Below are 25,965 nucleotides of genomic sequence, written 5' to 3'. Positions count from 1 at the left end.
GCATGTGAGTTTTGATGAGGCCAGTCTCACTTACGGTTTGATGTGCGCAAGTTGCTGCTTCAACCGACCTCCAGTGATCTGGCAGCATAGTACAGGGTCAGGAGTGGTACTTTCCACTTCTTGCTCAGACTCTTATTCTTTTCAGCATGCCACATATGTTGTAAGCTAGGAGCCTGGCATACTCATGAGCTGAGCATCCACCTGCCACTGATTGACAGCTTAGTAGTACTATAGCTTATTCATACGTATCAGTCTTGGAGAGGGCAGCATGATGTAGGTGACATTTAAAATATCCACTCGTACGATAAAAATACAGACAAGCTATACTAATATCCGCACATTTATAATGAGCATGAAGCTAGTATAATCTGTAATGTGAACACGCCTGTAGGTGTACAGGCAAGATCTTCACAAAGAAACCATAATAATAGTAAGGCTTCATTCTATTCCAATGCTGACCTTCACCGATGTATCAATGCAAGTGGAAGCATTACTCACCATCCCAAATGGATTGCTAAGAAGTTCCAGGAAAGTTAATCATTTTGTTTTCTGCCTTTTCGTACCCACTTACACTTCTGCTTCATTGCTAATGAGTGTCCATTAGTAGTCTAGCCTCCTATGTCTTAGGCACATAATATAAAGCTTACGACCCTGTAGCGTCAGGACAGAAACGGTGAACATTTCATAGAACCACCATTTACGAATCACAATTTTGGAAGTCACTACTATAGTAGCCAGGGTCGCCCGTTACATGACTCTTTTAGTAGTTTCTAACTGACTTAGGATCCCAGTCTACTATATTGTACTGTATGTAGCATGTGGGTTGATAGGGATCAGCACCCATTAGTGCCAGCTAGACTTACTGCACATATGTGTGCTCACGTGTTCGGTTCTGGTGCGGTCACAAATACTAGATCCAGAACTTGCCAATCTTGCATGTGAGCTTTTAACATCTAGAACTGTGCACTTAATTTCCCCACAGCCTCTGAGCCAAACTTGAAGTGGCCTGTCAGACCCAAGAAGTCTGGGGAGAGGAGGAAGAACCCACTCACGCGCAAGGAAAGTGCTCCACCAGCAGTTAGAAGAAGACCCCCAGAGACGCAGGGTGGGTGAATGCTGCATGAGGGCGTAGGGAAATGGCCTATCCAACCTCACTAGTTTAGCATTAGACATTTCTGCAGCCTCACAATACACACCGCTTCACATTAATAAACCAGACGGTCCAGTTCTTTACATATCCAGGATATTACATGCTTGCAAGACCCATTTTGGGATTTCCTCTGCCTGCCTATAAGCTGTAGTGTTTGCTCTTGTGTTTCTTTAGTTTAGTTTTATATTTTTATATTTTTGTAGATTTATGTTATATGGTCTCCTTTTATGGATTCGGTGATTATTATATTTATTCACAAGTGATGTTATAAAGCCCATAGAAAATACTGTTTTCCAGGCTGTATCTCAGAATGGACATTTGCACGCCTACACAATCTACAGTCTTTATATGGTTCCATTGTCTTGAGTTTTTGAATTATTCCTTTGCAGATTCATCCCCCAGTAGTAGCAGTACTCCCGTCTCGGGATGCAGCTCTCCGAATGATAGTCTGACAGCTGAAAATGGAAGCTTGTCCTCACTCTCTGGTGCTGGGTCAGAGGTAAGGACTTGATAATAACCCCTAGGTAAAGGCAAAGTCCCCTGGTGCAAGCACCAAGTCATGAATGACTCCTAGAGTGATGTCACATTGTGATGTTTCCTTGGCAGACTGTTTTTGCGGGGTGGTTTGCCATTGCCTTCCCCAGACATTACCCCCCAGCAGGCTGGGTACTCATTGTACCGACGATGGAAGGCTGAGTCAACCTTGAGACTGCTACCTGAACCATGCGGGAATTAAACCCACAACCTTCAGGTCATGAGCGTGAGCTTAGGACTGCATTTCTGCTGTTAACTCTTAAAATGCTGCTGTCAATTCAGATAGCAGCATTTAAGGGTCCTGATTTGGAGTTTGGGGTTCTGAACGACCCCCAGCAATGAGATTGCCAGAAGTCGAGCAGATGTCATGACCACCAGGGGCCTTCTGAGGGCCCCAATGCTACCATTTATTTCTGCCTATTAATACAGGCCTGCACCTGTCTTAGTACAAGGCCAGCAGAAATACCATATGCTGCAATACTGAAGTATTGCAATACGTGGTATAAGTGATGAAATAATTGCAAGTTCAGGTCCCATGAGAGGATTAAAAAGAAAAGTAGGAAAAATATTTTTTTTACTATTGTTTTAAATAATGAATATTCAAAGATTAAAACCCCCCCTCTTTTCTCATATTTTTTATAATAAAAAAAATCCTAACCAAAAAAAAGCCCAAAAACATTTGGTATCACTGCGTCTGTAAAAATGTGATCTATTAAAAGAGCACATTATTTATCTGCATGCTGAACATTGTCAGAAAAAAAAATACACACCACCCACCAGAGTTGGGCTTTTATGGTCACCCATAAGAAATAATGGAATAAAAAGTGAGCAAGAAGTTACATGCACTCCAAAAAAGGTACTAAAGAAACTACAGGATGTCCCACAAAAAAACGACTCCCCACACAGCTGCATCATTTGAAAAATAAGAAAGTTATGGTCAGATGATGGCGGCAGAAAATAATACAATCTCAGGCTGCATTCACACGAACGTATATCTGCTCGGTTTTCACGCCGAGCCGATATACGTCGTCCTCATCTGCAGGGAGGGGGGGGGGAGGATGGAAGAGCCAGGAGCAGGAACTGAACTCCCGCCCCCTCTCTGCCTTCTCTGCACTATTTGCAATGGGGAGAGGCGGGACGGGGCGGGGCTAATTCGGCCCACTTAGCCCCGCCCGCGTCCCGCCTCCTCTCATTGCAAATAGTGCAGAGTGGCAGAGAGGGGGTGGGAGCTCAGTTCCTGCTCCTGGTTCTTCCACCCCCCCCCCCCCCCCCTGCAGAGAGAGACAACGTATATCGGCTCGGCGTGAAAACCGAGCCAATTATATGTTTGTGTGAATGCAGCCTCAGACATGTATTTTTTTTTTTGTACTACTTTAGAAAGAAAAAAAAAATATCCCCTTCCCCCAACCCCCACCTCCCACACCCAAGCTAGCGGAATTGCAGCCTTTTCCCTTTTCTCTCCACTTAATATACTGAAAAACCTTTACAAATTTTTATGTCAAATACAACTCGCAAAAATGCAGCCCTTAGGCAAAAAAAATAAGAGTTATGATTTTTTAAAAGTGGAGAGGAAAAACCAAGAATAAAAAAGGGGGTTATTAAGGAGTTAAATATGAGCGTATATGTGTTAAAGCAATACAAGAAGCCGTACTCGCCTGTTCTAACAATTCAGTGCTGCCGCTCCTGCAGTCAACCTATTTTTTTTTTTTTACAAACCGCTACCACCTGACTGCTGCAGCTCATCACGGCCTCGATGCTAGGAGACATGATGTTAGAAGAATGACACATGACTGCTGTGGCCTCTGATTGGCTGCAGAAGTCACATGGTAGCTATTCATAAACAAAAACCGTGGGGGGGATGTGGAAGCTGTAACGCTGAATTGCCCTAGGGGCGAGTGCGACTACTGTTATTGATTTAACACATTTGCATCCACGTTTAAAAAAAAATCATCCACAACTGGATCTTTAAACCCTTCATGACTGCCAATGGTAAGTTTATATTGCTGCTGCCAGGGCTCTGTGCAGCAGCGATGTAAATTTACGTTACCCACTCCGCCAGCGATTGCAGCAGGTAAATCGCCTGAAGCAGGCTGTTACTAACAAACTGGGCGTCGACATTAGGACCTGATTGCTGCAGGTCCCAATAAAGTCCGCAGTATGTTCTATTCTTGTTCTATTTCGGACAGTGTATTGTCCGACCCGAGTTGCACCTGAGAATGTCGGGCAAAGCTTCTTTATCGCCTGTGTGTGCATGCACCCTTACTTGGATGTGTAAGACATTTACGGAGTTATTCTCTGTTGAAGTGACACATGTCAGATTTCCAAAACTTGGCTTGGTCTTTAAGGCACAAACAGGCTTGGTCTTGAAGATGTTAAAGCCTGCCTGTGTGACTCGTGGCTCCATGGAGGCTCTAATCTTGTGGCATCAGATTATCTGCAATGCTAAAAATGGTTAAAATAATCAGATCCATTAGTTTTGGGGTTTTTTTGCTCAGCATGATGTCTTCATGTTTCTTTAGCCTCCCATATACCTATATAGTGTTCTCCATGTACCCGTAGCCCAAGTCTCTGTATAGCCCCTGTACAGGTATTAATATATTAGTCGTTGATATCTATTGATGTGCAGCACTTTTGCATCCTCTCTTCTCCAGGGTTTGATTCCCAGAGTTATGTATGTGCCTGGTATTGATGACGGTACAAATTCCCTGGCTGCAGCTCGGATTCAGCCCGTCATCATCCTGGAGCCCTCTGGTGCACACACTCCTTTAGTTGGTAGGTACTTTCCTGATGTTTCTGCACCTTTTCACCACTCTTGAGCCATTTTCCTACCACTTTGCAAAATAATGCAGCTCCTCCGTAGAGTGGGGGTCTTACACAGGTTCTCCCCACCAATAGCAAAGGGGATGGGTCCAACCAGGGCGTATGCGTGGGATTTGGACTTTTTCCATGGATGATGTAAAAACAGCATCTACGTCACTCATCAAGAGGTGTTCTGGGTTATGGGGCACACTGTGGGCAGGAGGGGTGGTCCGGGCCTGCTTACTGGGCAATTAGGTCACTAGTAACCTACAATGTGGTAAATATTAGAAGTCTACAAAGTTGTTGCTGGCGTTACCCACTAGAACAAGATGCTGTACTCGTTTGGTCTGTAGTTAACCTCCTCCAAACTGGTTCCCTTTATCCATTTCATTGCTTATTTTGAAATCAAATAGCCCACGCCTCCCCCTTGTGGTAAGTGTAAGTATGACGTGTGTAGAAATCATTTGTTAATAAATATCCGTCTTTTGTATTTCAGTACAAGGCCTGGGTGCTGTGCCCTTACAATTCACCCATTCTGTTATCAGCACTGACCACCTATCCGCTACGGGACACAGAACTTTAAGCCGCACGCGTTCTGAGCCACTGCCTCAAAACCCCAAGACACTCCAGCAGCAATTACTTTTGCAGCAGCAATATGCAGCATTTCCCAATTATGCAAAATGGGCAAGCAAGGTGAGGATGAGAAATACTTAAGCAGTTTTTACATGTAAGGTTTAACAGGCCACGGGAGAGAAAATTGCATGATTTTCTCGTGATGCGACAGCACAACAAATCACATGTATGTAGAGTCCATGTTTTCCAATTGGTACCTTCACATAAGCAATGTTTATAGGCTGCTACAATGCGCGAAAATTTTTTTTTGTGGCATTCCCTCTACAAATGCAATTTGCGATGTTTTGTAGCCCATGTTTCTCTATGGAGCCTTTCTTCGTGTTGCATCGCACGGTTTTCGTATAATTCAACTTTTACAGTAGGAAGTCCCACTGTTTGAGCCCTAAAATAAATCCTAGCTGCATAAAAAAAATACATAAGTCAACAGGCGCAGTCCGCTCCGCTGCACTTCTCCGGCAATTCCACTGCATTTGTTTGCACTTTTCAGCCGCCGCTTTCTGGTCAGGGGGTTGGTTCTCAAGCGCCGCGGCTCAGCCAATCACTGCAGTGCTTGATGAAATAATCGCAGCAATCCCAGGATTTTTGAATCCCTTGACCAGGAAGCGGTGGCTAAAGGCTACAAACAAGTGCCACGGAACTGGCGGGGGAGAAGTGCGGCAGGGCGCACAGCGCATGTTAGGTAATGTGTTGTGTGTTTTTTTTTTTTTATGTAGCTAGGGCTTATTTTCAGGGTACAGTTTATATTTCAAGCCCCCCTAAAGAATCCTGGCAAAACAGCGCCACAAAATTGTGAGACTTTGTAGCGCCACAAAACTGCAATGTCTCCACGAGAAAACGCAGTGATATTGAACAGAACACCGATGTGATATCACTTCGATTTTCTCTCTGCGATATCCCTGTCACCCGTGTAAAAGAGACCTTCAGCTAGGGCTACACACTGACACATGCCATGTGAAAATAAGTTGCATAAAAGTTGCGCAGCAAAAAACGCACAATTTGCAGTCACACAACCTTCCAGGACTGCGAATTAACTGTTAAAATACAGCCAAATCACAGGAAAGTCAGTCACACGCATCTTGCATTGATGCCCGTGGTGGAAGAAGCTGCATGCGACTTGCAATCGAACTTTCTGCAGTTGTCATGTCGCAGTCACAGGTTGCATCATGGCGCCATTGAAAATCTTCAGACACAATGCTGCACATACCTCTGTGTAGCCCTAGCCTTAAAGTCGTGGTTTTTAACTTGAGCAGTTTTGAATTCGCCAATAGTGCAGGTGTTTCGTATGTGCAGCGTAGCAGAGTCCGGTGGTTGCCAGAGTTGTCTGGTTACTGGACAACCCTTTTCAATAGGACCCTTTGTGTGAAAATTATAGAGATCCACTTACCCCTTCATAGCCGCCGAGATCCAGCACTGCAGCCTACTGCCATTCTGGTGATTCCTTGACAGATGAGGTCACAGGAAATCAGGTGACCGCTGCACCCAATAAGAGTCTGTAGTGTTACCACCAGTTCTCCTGGCATCTGCATTTACACCCTAAGCACCATGATGCCAGGAGTTCAAGAACATGACAAAGCAGCCTCTCATTGGCTGCAGAGGTCCCATGTTTCCTGTGATATCTGTCTAAACAAACACTGGGACCACAGCGAGCTGTAACGCTCGATCCTGGTGTCCACAGAGGCATAAGTATCTCTCTGGTTAGTATTTTACCCCAGGGGTCCTATTGTAAAGAGGGCTGCCCAGTAACCGGACAACCCCTTTAAAGTAAGTTTGTATCTTCATCATGCTCACAAATTTGTCTTCTCGCACAGCGCCCTCAGAAAACAAGTGAAAAACCAAGACTAAGTCAGATCCCATCAGAAGAGATGGATGATAGTGTTTCCGTCAGTGAAAGGCCTACAGAAATGGGAGGAAATCCTTCTAGAGTTCGATTGGAGGCTTTGCGGGGTGCACAACCCGAGGCGCACAGTGGCGGCCAACCAGTCGTCCAACCACACTTCCTTCCACAGGTAAGAACCGCTTACAATGCACTTTTAGGACTAGAGGCTCATAACTGTATGGATATTTAAGTGTTCCTTAGACGTTGGTCTACAAATATGGTAGTCCGTTGGCGTTAACAGGTAGCCATCAAAAACAAGTTGCGCACAGCCAACAGGAGACAAAGTGGTACAAAGTTTTTCTGGCACTACTGCCACTATGTGAGGGTCGCACCAACTGAATACCCATTAACATGTCAACAGTGTCTTTCACAAAAACCCCTGTAATGGTTTAAAGGGGTAATACCAAAAAGAACTCTAATCATCTATCCATCAGTGAGACCCCACCAATCCCGGTAACGGGGGCCCTGTGTCCCGCTTATGTGTGACGCCGCTACATTACTTTTCAATGGGACTTCCAGAGATAGCCAAGCTCTTGCTGTTATTTATTTTCATGACCCCATTGTAATGAATAGAGCAGCGGCGTTCATGAGCAGGATTGGTATGGGTCTCGGTAGTGAGACCCCCACCAATCGTGCTTAGTCCACCTATCCTATGAATAGGTAATAAGTAGTTTTACTAAGCCTAAAACCTTCCATTCTATTTGTGATTGACAATTTTGCAGTTTTCATTCTTCCTATTGAATATAAGGATGTAGTCCTGGTTTGACGTCTTCCCTGATGTAATAATAAGGTAGTGGGTTTGTATATGTTCTTAGTTTTCCTCCTGCTGCATGTTTGGTAATATACAGCACCTCTTATGTTCCTATCAGAGCTATGTCTGGGAGACAGCCCACCATCGCACCCCCCAGCATGTCAAAAGAACCCCCATGGATACCCTAATGATTCCACTGGTGCCTGGATCCCATCGTCCTCTCTCTCGAGCTAAATCTTCTCCAGCTTCAGCTTCACTCCCTACTCAAGACCCCTCCTCTAAAACCATGACCCTTTCAGTGCCAGAACAAGCTGACAAACCCCGCTTCACCACAGGTAAAGTTGTTTTCTTAAAGGGGTTCTTTGGGGGGTTTTACAGTTGACCCATCCTCAGGATATTTCATCAAAAGTTGCTTGGCATGGGTCCACCACTCAGGATCGCTGTCAATATTGCCGTGGCTGGGGTTGGTACTACAGGCCCAGCGGGCTAAGCGAGTTGCTGATTTAGTAGGGATCCCGAGTGGCAAGCACTACCAATCAACTATTATTGATGACCTGTCCTGATGATAGGTGATCATTAATAGAAGTCCTAGATGACCCCTTTAACAAGTTGCAATGAACTAAACCTTGACATGCTGAGCTACTCCACCAATAAAGCCATATGAGTCCACCACAATAATGAGAAAATGAATAATATTGTATAGAGGGCTGTGCTTAAAAAGTTGTCTTCTTCCCGCCTTAGGAATTGTATATGACTCTGTGATGTTAAAGCATCAATGCACTTGTGGAGACAACAGCAACCACCCAGAGCATGCTGGGAGAATCCAGAGTATCTGGTCACGCTTACAGGAGAGGGGATTGCGAAACCATTGTGAAGTAAGTCCACATAGTTATTTCTATTATCCGTGAATATATCATAGTGTAAGAAAAAGTTCTTTATCTCTGTATGTATTACTGTGCCAAAAATCTGCAAGAAAAATGGCATTACCATGCATTACAAGTAGGTCTGATGGGCTGTTTGCATCATGGCATCGATTCATAAATGGAATACGCACTGCTGTGCATAATCTATCTTATGATGGTCTCCAACGGTGCTTTTTGGACTCCATTGACTTAGGATAAGGTTCAATGGGTTTCTGTTTTGTTGGCAAGAATATTCCTGCATGGTGTGCTTTTCTTAAAGAGGTCTTCTGGACATTCACTATTGATGACCCAGGATCAGCTAATCCTCCGCCCAGTGCAGTGGGGACTGACGTTCACATCATGGTCATAGACGACTTCACTCCTATTGAAATCACTCGAAGCAATGCCTTCTTTGACACTTCTAGCTCTGACCACAATTAGAAGCTGAAGTGTAATAGAAGGCATCGCTCAAATTGATTCCAATGGGAGCAAAGTCGTCTATTACACTTCCAAACTTTACCGCCGCTGTGGACGTCCAGCCCCACCATTAGGGCGCCTACCCTCTTGCATTTTTTTTTTTTAACGCTGCGATATCGCAGCTATTTTTTAACCCGACTGTCAATGGGACTTTCTAATGTTAAAAACGCTCAAAAATCGCAAAGCACAAACTTGCGATGCGTTTGTAACATTAGAAAGTCCCATTGACAATCGCGTTAAAAAAACGCAGCGATATCGTAGCATTAAAAAAACGCAAGTGCGTAGGAGCCCTTAGTCAAAAAATCACAGACAGCAGCCATACACTTACTGATCTACTGATACAAGAGGGCAGGTAGAAGCACTACATCCCTAAACATGCAGACAACCAGGCTGTTATATGGAGGAGCAGGTGGCACAGGTGAAGGTACTGATGAGCGACCACTTACACACCTTCCTTATATTGAGGGGGGCGGCTGCTTAGTACTATTCTTGCACAAAAAGAGGGTGTATGAAAGTGTCAGGCCACATGGTACATGTAGTGCATCATGCATGCTCATAGGTGAACCGCACTGGTACTGGTACCCTGGGCTCCCCCAGTTGTAAGCCTGCATGGTGCACTACATGTACTATGTAAGTCAATAGGACTAAACATTAAGTTCGCTAAGGTCCCCAATGCAACCAAAGCCCCCAAATTGCTTGGGAATACAGACACACGTCAGGGGACCTCTGTTCCTCTTTAAAATTGGTCAAAATGGTGTACAGTGGTGTAGGGGTCAATCGTAACACAGTTGTCACTGAAAACAAAAGACCCAACTAGGGTCTCCTAGATGAAAATTTGTACCAAGACAGAAGATGTTCTACTTATATTAAAAGCTATGTCATACATTTTACAAGGAGAAACTCTGCAAGATGAAGACAACACTCAAGTATGGATCTGCTCTAAGGAACAGCTGTACAGCTACCAAAAATTTCAAGATCAAGGAGGGTGGCCACTTAGTATTGATCTAATGCTTTCATGTGGACTATGCAACGGTGCTTCTGCAGGCACTGCAACATAAAAGAACTTGTATGCCTTAAAATGCCTAAGGGTGATGGCCCACGTTTCTCAGGATCAGGCCTAAGAATGTCCTCTGGCTGGTCTTGCCGTCCATATAGAATAGCTGAGGTTAATGATGGATGAAAGGAATGTTGCATAGCCCCTTCCCCTGCTTCTGGACCTATATTATCCCTCTACTCTTCCTCTTCTTCTACCTCCTCTATATTTCTCCCCTGGATGGAGATGTCCCCCTTTCTTGCCCAAAGCCACCCTCCCCACAGTGTTGAGTAATGGGGAGATGGCCAGACAATTGGGAGATTGGTATCCCCTCCTCCTACTCCTGTGACATCAAGATGTCATTGTCCCTGTGGCTCTGTAGTGTCTGTTCCAGCAGGCAGACAACAGGGATGGTCAAACTGATCATTAAATCATCATGACTGACTATTTTGGTCACTTACTCAAAACAGGCTAAAATGGCACTTATGCAGCCACTTCACAGGTGGTAAGTCACCGACCTCCATACATCATCTGATAATGACATACACCATCTCGTACTCCATCATCACTCTCTGCTGCTGGCTTAGCCTCCGCAACTGGGCATTCCACCATGTAGGCACATCACAAGTGAGATGGTTGGGTGGCAGCCTGAACTGTCGCTGCACCTCCTCCAGATGAGTGGTGGCCAGGTCTGAACGCTGAAAATATGAGCACAGCTTCATGGCCTTTTCCATCACTGGATGTAAACCTGGGTCATTGTTTAGGAAGTGCTGCACTGCCAGGATCATCACATGGGCCAGGCAAAGGAAATGCAGGAGATTACTAATGTGAAGGTTGCCAGCAGGTTTACCCCATTGTCACACACGACCTTGCCTTGCTTCAGATTGTACAGGGTCAGCTTGGGCTTACAGAGTCCTCGACAGCTCTTTGGCCGTGTGGCTGAGCTCCCCTAGATATGTATGGAGGTCATATTTTTCACATACGGATATCTGTGCCGGTGTGGAGGGTGTTGAAAGGTGGAATGAAGAGGAGGGGGGTAGTGAGGTGGGGACCGACAAGGATGAATGCTCCAGAACTCTTGGCTGTACCATAAAACGTGAACCACCACTTTTGGCTTAATGCACCCCCTGCGGGTTCATTGACCCAGTGTGCCATTAAGGACATATAACGTTCCTGGCCATTCTTGTTGGACATGTGCACTCTGCCACTGACTGCATTCTTCAATACCTGAAACCGCTGCAGCAAGCATTATGGGAAACTGTTATTTTCCTCCAACTTTTGCCAAAATTTGTTTCAGACTAACCCGATTTTCGATTTTGAGTAAATTGGGCCAATTTTATCGCCCGGCCGATCAAGATGAGCAACACTAGTCCTGAGTATAGGTTATCAATAGTAAATGTCTGGAATAACCCCTTAAAGTTTGATAGAACTGCCAACGCAGGCTGCAGCCGAACTGACCCTAACCCATGATGGAGACCGCCACACCAGCACGGGCGTCAGACAAGAGTTACATTTACCATTGCCATGATTTAGGAGCATGTGGTAGCTGCATTACTAGGAGGAGGATGTTCGTAATGATCATATACTTTTTCTTTAATGTGACTCGGACTGCTCTTTCCATCACTATAACTATAAGCTCCTGCTAAACCGCTCTTCCTTTTCTCTGCAGTGTATTCGTGGTCGTAAAGCATCCTTGGAAGAGCTGCAGTCTGTACATACAGAGACGCACGTTCTTCTCTATGGCACCAATCCTCACAATAGACTCAAACTGGATGATCGCAAACTTGCAGGTACTTTGTGCTTTCTATTTGCCCTACCGTATACACTGTTTTTGGTTTTTGTTTTTTTTCCTGTTTCTATGACAACCCCTTTAAGGGCCTTTAATATGGGCAGGTTTTCTGCCATAAACAAGTGCTGATTTTCCTTTTTCAAGACAATCAGCAATACTGTATGTGGCACTTACGAGTTCCATTAGTGACGGCAGCACATCCCTTCTTACGCACGTCCATTAACTGGTGGCTTCTACTGCCATCAAAGATGGGACCACCCAACAAACTAGACTTTGTCAGCTGACTACTTGCACCTTCACATGGGGAAACGATCACATGAACCAATGCTCTAATGAACCAATTATTGGCGCATGTAAAAAAAAGTCTTGTGAGACCTTTCCCATTTCCTGATTTGTGCAACATGGGCAGCTTCTAACGGTATTGACCAAACAAGGACCACCAGAATATCTCAATATCTCAGAATATTTCAAATCCTGTTTTTGTCAGCAGACGCTATTATTATGCAAGTACAAAAGTAGCAAATGAGCATCTAATATATGCTAAGAACATAAAATAAAGTGGAGGTTGTACTGCATAGTGTATCTGCAGATGTCCTCTCCACTGCTCGTGCATATGTGGAGGAATTTACTGCGGCGGATTGTGCTATTTTGGTCACCGTACTAGAACAAAACAGGAAGGTGACCTAGTGTGTATAAGCGCGTTGTGTTTGTGTTTTCAGTCTGTGTTCACCTCTGCTGTCATAACATGGACATCCATTCACGTGGCGCAGTGATATAAATACACTGGAATGCACGTATCCTGGCCCCATTATGTAGCGCGGAGTGTTTTCGCCATTATGGAAAACACACTTGTAATGTAAGCAGAGACAAAATAAATATAGCGGCTGACTGGACACAAACAAAGACTTCTATTAATACTACATAAGAGCAGCCCCATAAACCAGCGCCCCGCCGAGAAGCAAAACAAGAGGCAGAGATTCCAGACGTGGAGCAAAGCAAACACTGGACAAACCGCAATGTGCGCTCCGCAGGAAGGAGTCCTGTAGACACACGTTGTAGGGACACCGCAGCGGTACCAGACCACATGAAAAACAAGCGGTCACCGGACCCCCCCGAGTACACGTGAAAGGTCGGGGGATTTCATCTACTCCTAGGAATGGAGCACAGCACTAATGTGGGAAATGCCGGTAATGCCGGGATGTGCTGTCATCTTGTTTACGGCGCTCCACCTAGCGAGGCAGCCATTAGTCATGCGACTAGGGATCCAGGACATCAACTAGTTTCAGATTGTCTAGGAATGCCTGTAGGCAACAGCATTGTTTCTGGATGCTGCAGTATAAGGGTTCCTTCACATGGGCGTATACGTTTTTGCGAGCGCATTTGTGCTATGAGCGAGGCTTTTTTTGCGTGCATATCGCCGTATTTTACTGTACTTTTTGCTCTTGCAGGGCAAGTTCATTTGTTTGTGGCAGATGAACGTGCCTCGCTGAGGAGTTTCAGATGCTTTTTAAAATTTTTTTGTTTCATGGAATTATGCATCCCGTTGCGCATTGTTTGCGCATTCCCCCCCCCCCCCCCCCCCATAGAAGTCTATGGAGACCTTTGGTGCACAAATGTGCAGAATGATAGAGCATGTTCTATTTTTTGCCACATCGCGAACTCGGAAAATGTGAACAAATCCATTGACATCAATGAGTTGTATTCTCTGCGTATTGCACTCATAAACTTTACGCATGCATTTGCACCACGTTCTTGGGCGTCGGGTGTTGTGTATTTGCATGTGCAAATTGTGCGCGCTACAAAATGCAACCACGGTCATTGAAATGGCTGGTTAATGTAATTATTTCCATATGTTCTATTTCCCTGCGCTTTAGATAGAACATGCTGTGGATTTTCTTGCACGACGGAATTGTGCATGCAAAATATGCACTTGTGAACAAACCCATTGATATCAACGGGTTATATTCGCTCCGTATTGCGAGTGCAAATTTTGTGTGCTCAAATACGGTCTCGTGAATCCAGCCTAAGACTAACTGGGGCCGAACCATAAATCTGGCCGTACACGGGATAGTTGTTGGGCAAACACTTGCGGACAACTTGTTTTCCGCCCCCCCCCCCCCCCCCCACCATAACCATGTGATCTCCGTTCAGCTCATCACACATGCGTATTTCAATGGGGATGGGGGATAAGCAGCTTGTCTTCACGGATCGGTTTGTGGAAAAGCAACCTATCTGATCCCTCTTTCGTTGTGCTGAAGGGTACATTCTGGAGTCCGTCTTTCCTTCTTTGCCGGCTGTACTCTAAATGGCCCACACAGTGAGCCGTCAGACATGCACGGTTCAGTTTGTTTTTGTTTTTTTTCTTTTTAAATTCCGGCTTTTCTAACATCGTCGGAATCTGCAACCTTTCCCCAATGTCTTTGCTGAAGGGCCATGAGTCGGACGGCTTCCATTGACTTTAATGGAAGCCATCCGTACGGAATCCGCACAGAAATAGAGCATGCCGCAATTTGTTTTCGCGCGGCCAAATCACGGCCGTATGCATAGGATTGCGTTTATTAACGCAATCCTATGACAGCTTCCAGGGGCGGAAATTCCGTGGGAAATCCTGCCGCGGAATTTCCGCCCATCTGCAGACGGCCTAAGGAAACGGATGAGGAGATACAAGTGCAACAATGTAGAGAAATCACATACAGCTCTGCTTCAGATACATTTTAAATTAAATATTAGGGAATTACAGGGGTTTTTTTTGCGTCCTCCTCCGTGCCATGATGCCAGGCGTTCAGGTACGTGACCCTGCAGACTCTCATTGTAGCTGGGGTTATCCAGTCACTGGACAAACTATTTAATATTTGCTTTTGTATTCCAAATTTTTGCGAAGGTGTTGAACAGTCGGTCGTAAAGAGCTGAAACCTGGTTTAAAACCTTCCAACGCACCTGACTTGCCTAAGTGGCAAAGTTGGAACAGGTTGTCCAGTCGTTTGGCCGTGCATAAGGAATAAGGCCTTTTAGACGCAACGATTTTTACTCAAAGCCGTCTTTTGAGCGATAGTCGTTGTGTGTAAGCGCACTGACATCGTGCAGTTTTCGTTAAGTCGTCGCTGATCTTTAAGCATGCTGAAAGATCAGCGATCAGTTAATAGGAATTCACAGCGGGATACGGCTGATACTATTGTTTCAGCTGTATCCCGCTCCCTGAAGATGGGGGGGGGGGGGGGGGTTGAAGAACAGAGCGTGTTCTCCATACCCCACTCGGAGCGCTCAGCTGTATAACAGCTGGGCGCTCCAAGCGGGGAACGGCTGAGTGCTCCGAGCAGGGAACAGCTGGATGCAGAAGACAAGCGGCTCCGCTTGTCTTTTGCATCCCTCACACGGAGCGCAAGGTGATCGCTCAATGTTTGTGTAAAGAACACAATTATCGCTTAAAAGATTTCTTTGAGCAATAATCGGTTTTGAACCAAGCTATAGACAACAGAAATTCGTGTGTGTACATATATGTATATGTGTATGTGTATGTGTATATATGTATGTGTGTGTGTATATATATATATATATATATATATATATATATATATATATATATATATATATATATATATATATTACACACACACATATACACACACTGGATGATGATCTGTAATATTGACGTCTAGGCTGTGTGCAGCATCTTTATGGATATTTTCAGAGTACTCTACTGCCCCCATGTGAGCATTTAAAGAACTGCCATCAGATATGATTTAGCTATGCGTATAATATAGATATCAAATCTTGCAATGCGGAAACATGTAAAATAGGGAAGTCTTCTTCCAAAGATAAATACTTTGATTCACTATTTTACATAATTTTATTGCAGTTATCAACTATAATCAAAAACCATGCTAAACTACTAGTAATAGAGATTTTTAACATTTCTTATTACATCTGCAGCAAATATCGGCCGTTACTTCATGTGGAGATCTGCTGCTTCCGACACACGAGCAGGAATCAATTGTGATTTCCAATCATGGAGGAAAAATCGCAGCATGTTCCTTTTGCATGCGGACTCTGTACAGACTGCTTCTATTGAAGTCAATGGAAGCCGTCTGATTCGCCGCCCGTCCGCTATGGACATTGCCGACAGGTTGCGGATTCCGCATTGTCGCCTAGCGACTGCACGTGCAAAACATTTTTTTAAAATTAAAAATCTGTAATGCGCATGTGCGACAGCGAGCCGCCAGGTCCATCCACGGTCTGGAAAAGACAGCGACAGAGCAGGTACGTGCAGACGACGCTGCGGCCAGAGCCGGATTCCGCTGCGGGATTCAACTCTGCTGGGAGGACAGCCTAATTATCATTACCTTCTTTATTCACCTAAATAACCTATAGACCACAAGTATACAGTCAGGAGGATGAGCTATGATCTCCTCTAGTATAACTGTGTGACAGGAGCCTGTGCTCTCATGTGGGCTTTTTAATGCAATATCGTCACACAAATTGAGAAGTTGATTAGAAAATGAATACATAACCCCAAGTAGATCTGACCTGGTCCGGATTGAGATGACATGACCATCTGAGGAGGAGGGGGCCAGAGTGATCCACACAAGCTTGGCCTTTATATATGACCTACTGGAAGCTATCACTGATTGTATGCTGAATTTATCAAAGAGGAATATATGTCTGAGCGCGCTCTCAGGTAACTCCCTACAGTGAGGTCAAGCTGCGGTGCAGACTCAGCCTGCAGACAGGAGAGGCGCTGTTTTTTTGAGGAAAAAAGTTTTCCATCTTCTTATAACTCCTGTGAATTATGAGAAAAAAATAACAATATGGGAGGGGGGGGGGGGGGGCCAAATATATGCGTATCCCAAAGTGTGTTTAATTCTTCCACTGTGACAAATTCAGTAACCAGAAATTAACAACGACTAATGAGCCAAATTTGTTCCCTGCAGACGTTTGTTGACTTCGTTTCACTTAGAAATTTACAAGAGGTGCGCAATTTTGTTTTCTTGTTTTAGACTAAAACCATATATTTCTGGCCCCCATAGACCGTGCTATATGTTCATGGAGGTCGCCAATACCTTCCCTTCTAGTAGGAGCATTGGTTGTAGTGGAGGATACTCTACATATGGCAACACACACAGTATTAGGCGGAATTGGCCCTCATTATGCATCTTAGTGCTCCTCTGCGAATTGTGCACCAAAACCTGGAAGTCTCATTGCAGAATTTGATGCAGAATTGCAGAATTTCAATTTTGCATCAAAATTCACCTGGAGCAGTGCGGGTTTAGGTGCAGCATTTACCATGTGTCCTGCAGGCTAACACCCTTAGGGCCCCTTCAGACGCTCATGTAAGATGATGGGTTTTTGCATGTGTTTTGCACATACTACTGTACTTTTTTGCGTGCGCAGGAGAAGTTCAAAACAGCACAGGACACGTACCTGCTGTGTATTGCACAATTGCGCTGGTATTGAGTCCGCATTTGCACACCTCCCACAGACTTTTATGGCTACCTTAATGTGCACAAGGATAGAGCATGCTGCGATGCACACGCAAAAAAGAGGGGTGGAGATGAACACTTTTGAAATCAATGGGTTCTGTTGTCTGAAGCCAGCCTTCTTGGCCCGTTAGACAAACTAGGTACAACGCCGTGTCCGGATTCCTGTAGCATGACTATGAGTAAGTACACTTAACTTCCAACACGCGAAGGGCTTTGACAGACGAACATACACGCAAATACGCTCAACAGAACGTATTTACGCATGAGCAAGGTTTGGAGATGGTAGTAACCTGGCTGATGCGCAAATTGTAATGCAAATCTTGCGCTTACAATGCCAGTTCACCGGAGCGCGTGATGCTCCCTTTCCGTGGAATAGAATGTCTATTACCGCCTAATAAGGGCCAGCTGGCTTCTGTCCCTACGTTTTACGCAGGTCACACCCTTCCCCTTGGTTTTATTAACCAAAGCAGAAAGATGGGGCCTTTGGAATGTTTTGTAGGCGTTAATTTTCACAGGCGCAAAAACATGCACATAAGCCTTCTTCTCAGACCGATCGATGCTGACAATTTTGGATTCTTCTCGTTTAAATGTAATTTCATTATATTCTATACATTTTTCTTTGTATGATACGTGCGCAGTAATGTCACTATGAGGATGCGTTTACATGGGTGAGTTACTGGCAGGTGTGATATCAGTCTGAAAAATACAGCGTGTGTTCGTATTTTATTGTAGTTTTTTTGAACACGTGCCCTGCAAACATGCCGCCATTGATTTCAATGGGCAATTAGGTTTAATTAGTTTGTTTGCTATTTTCGTGCACAATATGCAATAAAATAGGACGTGCTGCGTTTTTGGATTTTTTTCACGCACAAAACGCACGACTGAACCCATTGAAATCAATGGGTTATATTCTCTACATGTTGAGTGCGCAAATTTCGTATGCATAATACGCAGTGCAAATAGTGCAGGTTTGGATGTGTTTTTTTAATTGCAGATCTACTGCGGATTTCATCCCTTCAAGGGTTGAAATTCACAGCATAAATAGGCATGCTGCAGATTGAGGGCGACTTCGCAGGGACGTATTTGTGCACGCCATACGCAGAGATTAGAACCTGTTGATTACAATACTTTCGTCCTAATCTCTTTTTTTTTTTTCTTGCGCAAAAATAGGGCCTGCTCTATTTTTGTGCACATTTGCTCATGAAAGGTCCTTGTAGATCTTTATGGGAGGTGTGCAATATGCAAGGGGTTGTGTGAAACGCTGCGCAAATACGTGGAAAAAGAACACATGTGGAACTCATTAGGCTAAATAGCTATTTAAATCGGGGAGTGGTTGTGTCCAGTGCGCAAAAAATATATTGTGTGCGCAGTAAAATAGGCGCACAAAAAAGCCTCATCCATAGTGCTAATGCGTTGCACTGAGGCACACGCAGTTGCGCATACTCATGTGAAGCTGCCTCAGAATCGGCTTTTCAAAAACAGTGTGGAAAAGTTCTGCACCATGTGGTGGAGGTTTTTGATATCTCCTCCGCAAGGCTTGTTCTGTAGACTCTGCCATTTGTGATAGCGGTCTAATTGTTGTGTTCACCTTTAATACCGCTTGTCTATATCACGCGGTGACTTATGGATCCCCCCACTGACTGCTCCTGTTTCATTTCCAGGCATTCTGTCTCAGAGGATGTTCGTCATGCTGCCATGTGGAGGACTTGGGGTGAGTACAAGATAAGGGATATCCCTATGGTTCCCTGTGACACATAGTGAACTGTTGCATATATTTCCTAGGGGGCAATGCATGAACATTAAATTGGCAAATATGGCAGGTGGCGTTTAGTCACACTAGATATAAAAAAGGGAAACAAGTCTAAGATGGGTATTCCGCCCTTAGTATTTCATGGTCTATAGCAAGGGTTAGGCTACTTATACACATATACTAGCTCTAACAAATGCTCATTTGGCCAACAAGTATGTTGTCTGACAGCCCCATATACGTTGGGCTTGGCCAAGTATGTATGTCTTCTAAAAGGGAAGAGAGGGGAAAGCTGCTGCCAGAGCATCTTATCTCCCTAAGGAGAGATTGGGTAATTGGATGTCAACTGACAGCTGCCATCAGAGAAGCATGGAGAGGCCAACATACACGTTACATGATTGACCCAATCTGCTGAAATCGTGTATAGCCAGTATTATGATTGACCTTGGGGGCCCCCCATTCATCCCCAAAACAGACAGCGGCCCCTTCTGCATTTCAGAACCCAATTTCCCACTTTGCAGACAGCCGTAACCCAACTCCACTCAAGTGTTGTAGTTAGCTGCTCAATGCGCTGCATGGACAGTGTTTCTCAACTTCAGTCCTCAGGGACCCCAACAGGTCATGTTTTCAGTTTTTCCTAAGTATTGCACAGGTGATGTAATTATTGTCAGTGCCTCAGACATTGCCACAGGTCTTCCTACTATAGGATATCCCGAAAACATGACCTGTTGGGGGTCCCCGAGGACTGGAGTTGAGAAACACTGGCATGGAGTGTCGCTGTGCATGGAAATTCTGTGTAGTAGTCCAGTGTAGCAGGTAGACCTCTGCTAATGAGGAAGTCATGACATATATTATAACTGTGCCATTACATTGTATTTTAGGAAAACCCCTTTTTAGATAATATATGGCTTGAATACATAGTGTACGTGGTTTTGACTCTAGTTCCAAGTTTCGGTAATACTATGGCATTCTGGGTGTCAATATTGCTCCGGTTGGGAAGTCATATGCAGGAGCCTTGAACACCATGTGGCTCCCAAGCCACAGGTTGGGGAATACTGGTCTGTATTAATATTTAGATATTATCCTATACCGTTGCATTTATTATTTAGTCTCTCAAATGCTAAAGTCACATGATGGGTTACATAGCAATGCTAATTACGCTCTTCCTGTTTTTGGGCTGAGGCCTTATTTAATATTGTATTTATTATCTACACCCAAGTTCATCTTCGTCCACAATTTGCTTGGAATAAGGATCCAAGTTTTATATGGGACACCCGGACTGTATCCTACAGACCAAAGCTCGCGCGTTGTAAGCACATGGGCGCTCAGTGGGATTCTCTCCTGCTTCTTGTCATTGTTTCAGGCTATATGTTTCTCAGCTGGGGGCACTTATATATCTCACACGGTTTGAGTTGACAGTAGGACACTTTGATGTTCTGCTCTGTAACGTCACACCTCTTTATGGAGAGGGGGCGTGCGCGGTCCCAACTGTCCCCTTTGATAAGAATACAGTTAATGGTACTCTTAGAAATCATCCACCTTATCCTGCAGGGATATATGGGATCCTTTCATCTAACACATGGAACATGTGAAGCCCCGAAGACACATTCCTTCTTTCTTGACTTAAAGGGAGGTTACTTACGTTGGGCGATTCTGTACGTCAAGCGAAGGCCCTTTGTGTTGGCGTCAAGAACCGTAGGGCATGAAGGCTTCTTCAGGACATTAAAGAGATACATATAAATATGTTTATAATGGGAGTCCCACCACTGATTCACCCATCTTGAGCATTGTGCCAGGCCATTTAAACCTCAGGGGATGATTGAGTTAAGGCCTCACATATGTGTTTGATTAGCCCAGAATCCCCCAGGTTTTTCCGTGTCTCCTTTGTTATTTCCCTGGCGCTGACGCGACTCTGATGAATACAAGATGTTTCACGGGAAATGAAAGAAGAAGAAGAAAAAAAAAAAAAGATAAAATAAATTCCTTTCCAGTGCGTTTATTCCTAAAATCAAACCATAATTGAGATCAGAGGCATGGGCAGGCACAGACTCTCCAGCTCCAGCCTCACCCAAAATCATTAAGTGTTTTATTCATAAGCATTCGAAGACCTGAGTCTGTTCATCCTCCAGTAATATACACAGACACTCTTCAGTTAGTCTTCCAGGTGACTTGGAGAAAATACATTTTTACATACAGACTTTTGTAGAACCACGCATGAACGTTGTCGAAGAGCATTGACATTTTTAGCATTGCCATGCCATGAATTGCCGCTCTTATGGTCTGTTATAGACATGGCCCAGGTCTTCTCGCAGCACATTACACCTGTTGGTGCACACATTTCCTCATGTGCCATAGTGAGGTCCGGATTGTTCGTTTTTAGAAAGTCTGTGTTTGAGTACAGGGACCCGAAAGCTTCATCTCATTACACAATATCCAATGTTATAGTGTCCGTTGGCTATAGTATTCTCTCCCGCTTGCTACAAGAGACCCCACATGTTTTTGGCAAACAATGCCTTTAAAGTATCCGTACATCAATCCCATGAGTCGTGTGATGTAGTTCTTGGCCTTAACCACCGTTTGTTTTTTTTTTTACACAAGATCCATATGAATGGTGCACGCATGGACTGTACATTTTTTGCCTAGGGGGCTTCCTGCCTTTCTAGATAGGATCCAATGCCGTTGTTGGCTAGAAACTCAGTGGTCACCATGACCATTAATATGGAGTTGTGATTGCCTCATGCAGACTGTGGAGTTGTGAGAATGGAGGCCACACAAACTATATGGAGTACTATGCCGTTGTAGGCACTTTGAGAGCCTCTACTGTATATAGCGCTAGAGTACTTAGATGTTCCTCATTACCTCCATAAGACGACATCTGATGGAACGCTGCACAATTTTTCAGTAGGATCCATATGGAGTTCAGCATGAAATACCTCTGTATGCCTTTGTACGAAGTTTGGAGGGGTACAGTAGGCACATAGACTTTTAAGAAGTACTTTATTATGGCTCTGTACAATTCGGAGGTCTTGTGTTGTGTATTGGTCTCTCTAGCTACTGTATATTGATTTAATCTCTGCACATGGAATTGTGCATATATACTCATACAATGCATGTTGTTTGAACACACAGGTTGATAGCGATACCATCTGGAATGATCACCATTCCTCTAATGCTGCTCGTTGGGCTGCTGGTAGCGTTATAGACCTGGCATTTAAGGTTGTTACCCGGGAGTTGAAGGTATGCGATATGGAGTTCATCCCTCCAAATAAACCTTACTAAAATAAAGTGGGGTTATATTGTATATGTATGTATAGTTGTGTTATACTCTGTGTGTATGTATGTGTGTATGTCTTATATCGTATATGTGTGTGTTATAGCATATATATAATATATATATATATATATATGTGTGTGTGTGTATTATAGCATATATTATACACTATAATACACACACGCATACGCTATAATATACACATGCTATAACACATATACACTATAATACACACATGTGTGTGTGTGTGTGTGTGGTTTTGTTTCCCCCATAAAATGTAATATTACTTTTATATGAATCAAGTGGGTTTTTTCCTAGATTTTGTCGTTTCACCTTCACTCGTTAATGTTCTCTCCCAACCATCTGTGTTGATGATCTCTAAAATAATATATCTCAATGTCTGCTTTATAAGGGCAAGTAAGTTATTCAGCCCTAAAGCTAAAATAATAACCGCAATCCTGCAGTCAGCTCATCAGATTTTCTTTTCTTGGTCACAGAATGGATTTGCCTTGGTGAGGCCCCCAGGACATCATGCGGATCCCTCCACCGCCATGTATGAACATACTTTATTTACGCTTCTGGTAACACTGCTAGGAGAACCTCTCAGAGTTTTCCTGACTGTTACAACTTTCTTCATGAAGTTGTTTCTCCATCATCCGATGACTATGTGTCCTCACACTTGGTTTATTGTCTCTTCAGGGGCTTCTGCTTCTTCAACTCTGTAGCCATCGCAGCGAAGCAATTGCAACAAAGACTAGATGTGAGGAAGATTCTTATTGTGGACTGGGTGAGTACTCCAGTGGGACAAAATACACCTTGTCAAAGGTTTTCCAGTTTTCATTGTTTCTAGGAATAAAGTAAATCCTCTTCTTTACTGTTGAAGAACCTCTACTAGACTAGACTGCACCATGATGCTCCTCTCGGGAGTTGCTCTGTCATCTATCCAAACATTCTTGCCCATCACGAGGAGACACTCCAAGAGCATGAACATCTAATGCCGCTTTGCTACATATAATAAATGGCACATGGTTGGTGGGTGGCCATGCTACAGATTTTGGATTTAAGCTTCCTTCAAGTAAAAGGGAACCTGTTATCATTTTTGTGGCCATTTAAACCACCTATAATAGATTACAGTATTGCTTATTCTGAAACTTATCACGAAGCTTCGAGGAGCAGGCCCACATCCTAGCAGACAGCAGGGTAGAGATGTTAACCTTGTCACAGGGCATTCCCTGAGGGTGTCTCGGGACCCGACCCCTGTCAACGCTGGGGGAGATCACAGGCATAGTAACCTAAAGTTCAATTGCCACTCGTGAAGCCACCGTTCCTTCTCCTGGGATGGATCTTGTAGGCGAATATAGTAGTGCAACACCAGAAGAGTAGATTTTGGCACACAACCGGTAATGGTCGATCTTGTCCATTTACTTACCTTCTTAATAAAGTTGATAACAATAGTAGTAATCACAGAATACAAGACTTTCTATCTCAGTGGAACTCATGGGGTATTGGAACAATCTACAGTCCACGTTATCTGCAGGTCCTTTTACAGGTGGAAATGGTGATTGCCGGTAGTCACACACTCACTCTTGTTTCCGTTTCTTCTTGATGATAAGCGTTTCCATTCTCTCAGTAGTCAGCAGTAGTACAAAAAGTCCTGGATTGAACGGGCCCAGGCTGAGCATCAGGCAGTTGCTCGGCCTCCTCCATGCTCCACACACACCGATCGAACAGTCTCTCTGTAGTGTCTGTGTAGCTGGCAGACTTGCTGACTAACTCCTACATTGCATCCTTTGCAAACACATATATATAGAACACCATCACTTGACCACAAACGATACATTTTCCAGACAGGACAGAACATATCAGACCTTACCTCTTTTGGTCCTGCAAACATCCAATCCACACAAATCTAATGCACTCCACAAACAAGACACTCACAAGACCTTGACATGAGACAAACATAGAACATTCTGGAAGGGCCCCACTAACTCTGGGCCACGACAGTTGTGCTAGAATTACTGATCATACCTGGAAAAATGAGTGCTATATTCTAATTCTGACTGAGTGGTGTGGTGGGAGGGGTGGGGGGAGCGGAAACATTTTGGCTTACGGAATACAGTCCACAATGCCACCCTTCTCTGTCAATGTGACATGAATGACGTTCGAAACGTCATCCACAGGGTGATCTGAAATCTCGCCTGTTTGCTGCGAGATTGTGGATTGGCATGAGCGCAGTTTATTTGGCCCCTTTCTGGACAGATTCGGCATAGTAATATCCGCATGTACTGGGCTGTGATCTCCAGAAGGGACGGTCCAGCCTGCCCACTAGACCGCTCAGTCAGAATCGGCATACAGCACGAGAAATGTTAAACTCCTTAGTCATTGAGCTATTTTGTGCCTTAAGGACCAAGTCATTTTCATAGTTGCATTGCAAGATCCATAACTGGTTGACAAAGCCGTATGAGGGCTTGTTTTGTTTTGGGCGTTTTTATTTGGAGCAAGTTGTATTTTTTTAATGGCACCCCCTGGGGTACATATAATGTACTCTATAACTTTTATTTAATTTTCTGTGGGGGAGGTGGAAAATTCCCCAAAAGTTCCGCCATTGTTTTTTGGGGTTTGTTCTCACAGCATTCACCTTTTGGTAAAAAAAAAAAAAAATTTTCTTATCTAGATCAGCACAATTACTGCACTACCAAGTTAATTTTTTCTACCTTTTATACATTAAAAACCAGTTTCTAAAGAAAATCTGAATCACCGCATTCTAAGCCCCGCAGCATTTCTGTTTTTTCCAGTAACTAAGCTATGTAAGGGCTTGTTTTTTCCGGTAAGGGTTGCAGCTTTTATTGGTACTATTTTGACGTACATGTGACTTTTAGATTGCTTTTTATTGCATTTCTTTGAGAGGCGAACAAAAGAAAAATAGCAGTCCTACAATTACTGCTTTAAATGATTTTTTAAGTGTTCGCCAAGCGAGATTAAATAAAATATTTTCATTGTCTGGGTCGCTACAAACGCAGTCATACCTATTATTGTGTGCTGCTTTTTTAAAACCTTCTTTGGTATTTTATCGATTTAAGTAGGGTTTTTGTGGGGTATTTTTGTAACTGGATTTATCATTTTTTTAATTAAACTTTGGCAAACTTTTTTTTGACTCTCTACTTTAGTCGCTCAAAAGAACTTGAAGATGTGATTGTCCGATCACTAGGATAGTACATTGTGTTATTTATGTAGGGCATTCTACTAAGCCTATGACAGCAGCCTATTAAACTCTGCCAGAAGTAGGGTCTAATAGGCTGAGTTACTTGGCAGACACAGAGGCCTTTGTCAGGAACCCACTGGTAACTCGTGATCACATTGTAGGTTGTCAATGGGCGACAAAAAGCCCCTCCCCCTTTCATCTGCTTACATGCTGCAGTTGCTAGAGTTTGTGGCATGTAAGGGGTTAAACTGCCAGGGTCTGAGGTTTCCCCTTTCCTAGCTGTTACAGCATGAGCCTGGCTGTCAGTGATCAAGAAAGCCACTG

At 44.0% G+C, this 25,965-nt stretch overlaps 1 protein-coding gene across 9 annotated transcripts in view; it reads left to right on the top strand.

The window, feature by feature from the left end:
• The window catches only part of HDAC7 (histone deacetylase 7), a 302,233-nt gene that overhangs the window by 254,661 nt on the left and 21,607 nt on the right, over nt 1–25,965 (top strand). For 8 of the 9 annotated variants that reach the window (XM_066584326.1, XM_066584324.1, XM_066584328.1 and 5 more), the window contains 12 exons: nt 983–1,105; nt 1,540–1,649; nt 4,336–4,456; nt 4,980–5,176; nt 6,925–7,122; nt 7,862–8,078; nt 8,485–8,618; nt 11,825–11,945; nt 19,083–19,132; nt 22,298–22,405; nt 22,937–22,992; nt 23,139–23,226. In XM_066584326.1, coding sequence (XP_066440423.1) covers nt 983–1,105; nt 1,540–1,649; nt 4,336–4,456; nt 4,980–5,176; nt 6,925–7,122; nt 7,862–8,078; nt 8,485–8,618; nt 11,825–11,945; nt 19,083–19,132; nt 22,298–22,405; nt 22,937–22,992; nt 23,139–23,226 — 1,523 coding nt within the window. The remainder of the gene's footprint in view (nt 1–982; nt 1,106–1,539; nt 1,650–4,335; nt 4,457–4,979; nt 5,177–6,924; nt 7,123–7,861; nt 8,079–8,484; nt 8,619–11,824; nt 11,946–19,082; nt 19,133–22,297; nt 22,406–22,936; nt 22,993–23,138; nt 23,227–25,965) is intronic. The other variant, XM_066584323.1, reaches the window with a different exon arrangement.

Source organism: Eleutherodactylus coqui, chromosome 1, assembly GCF_035609145.1.
Source record: "Eleutherodactylus coqui strain aEleCoq1 chromosome 1, aEleCoq1.hap1, whole genome shotgun sequence".
NCBI lineage: Eukaryota > Metazoa > Chordata > Amphibia > Anura > Eleutherodactylidae > Eleutherodactylus > Eleutherodactylus coqui.
Note: the sequence above shows the minus strand (reverse complement) of the source record. Positions and strands in the feature narration are given on the sequence as shown.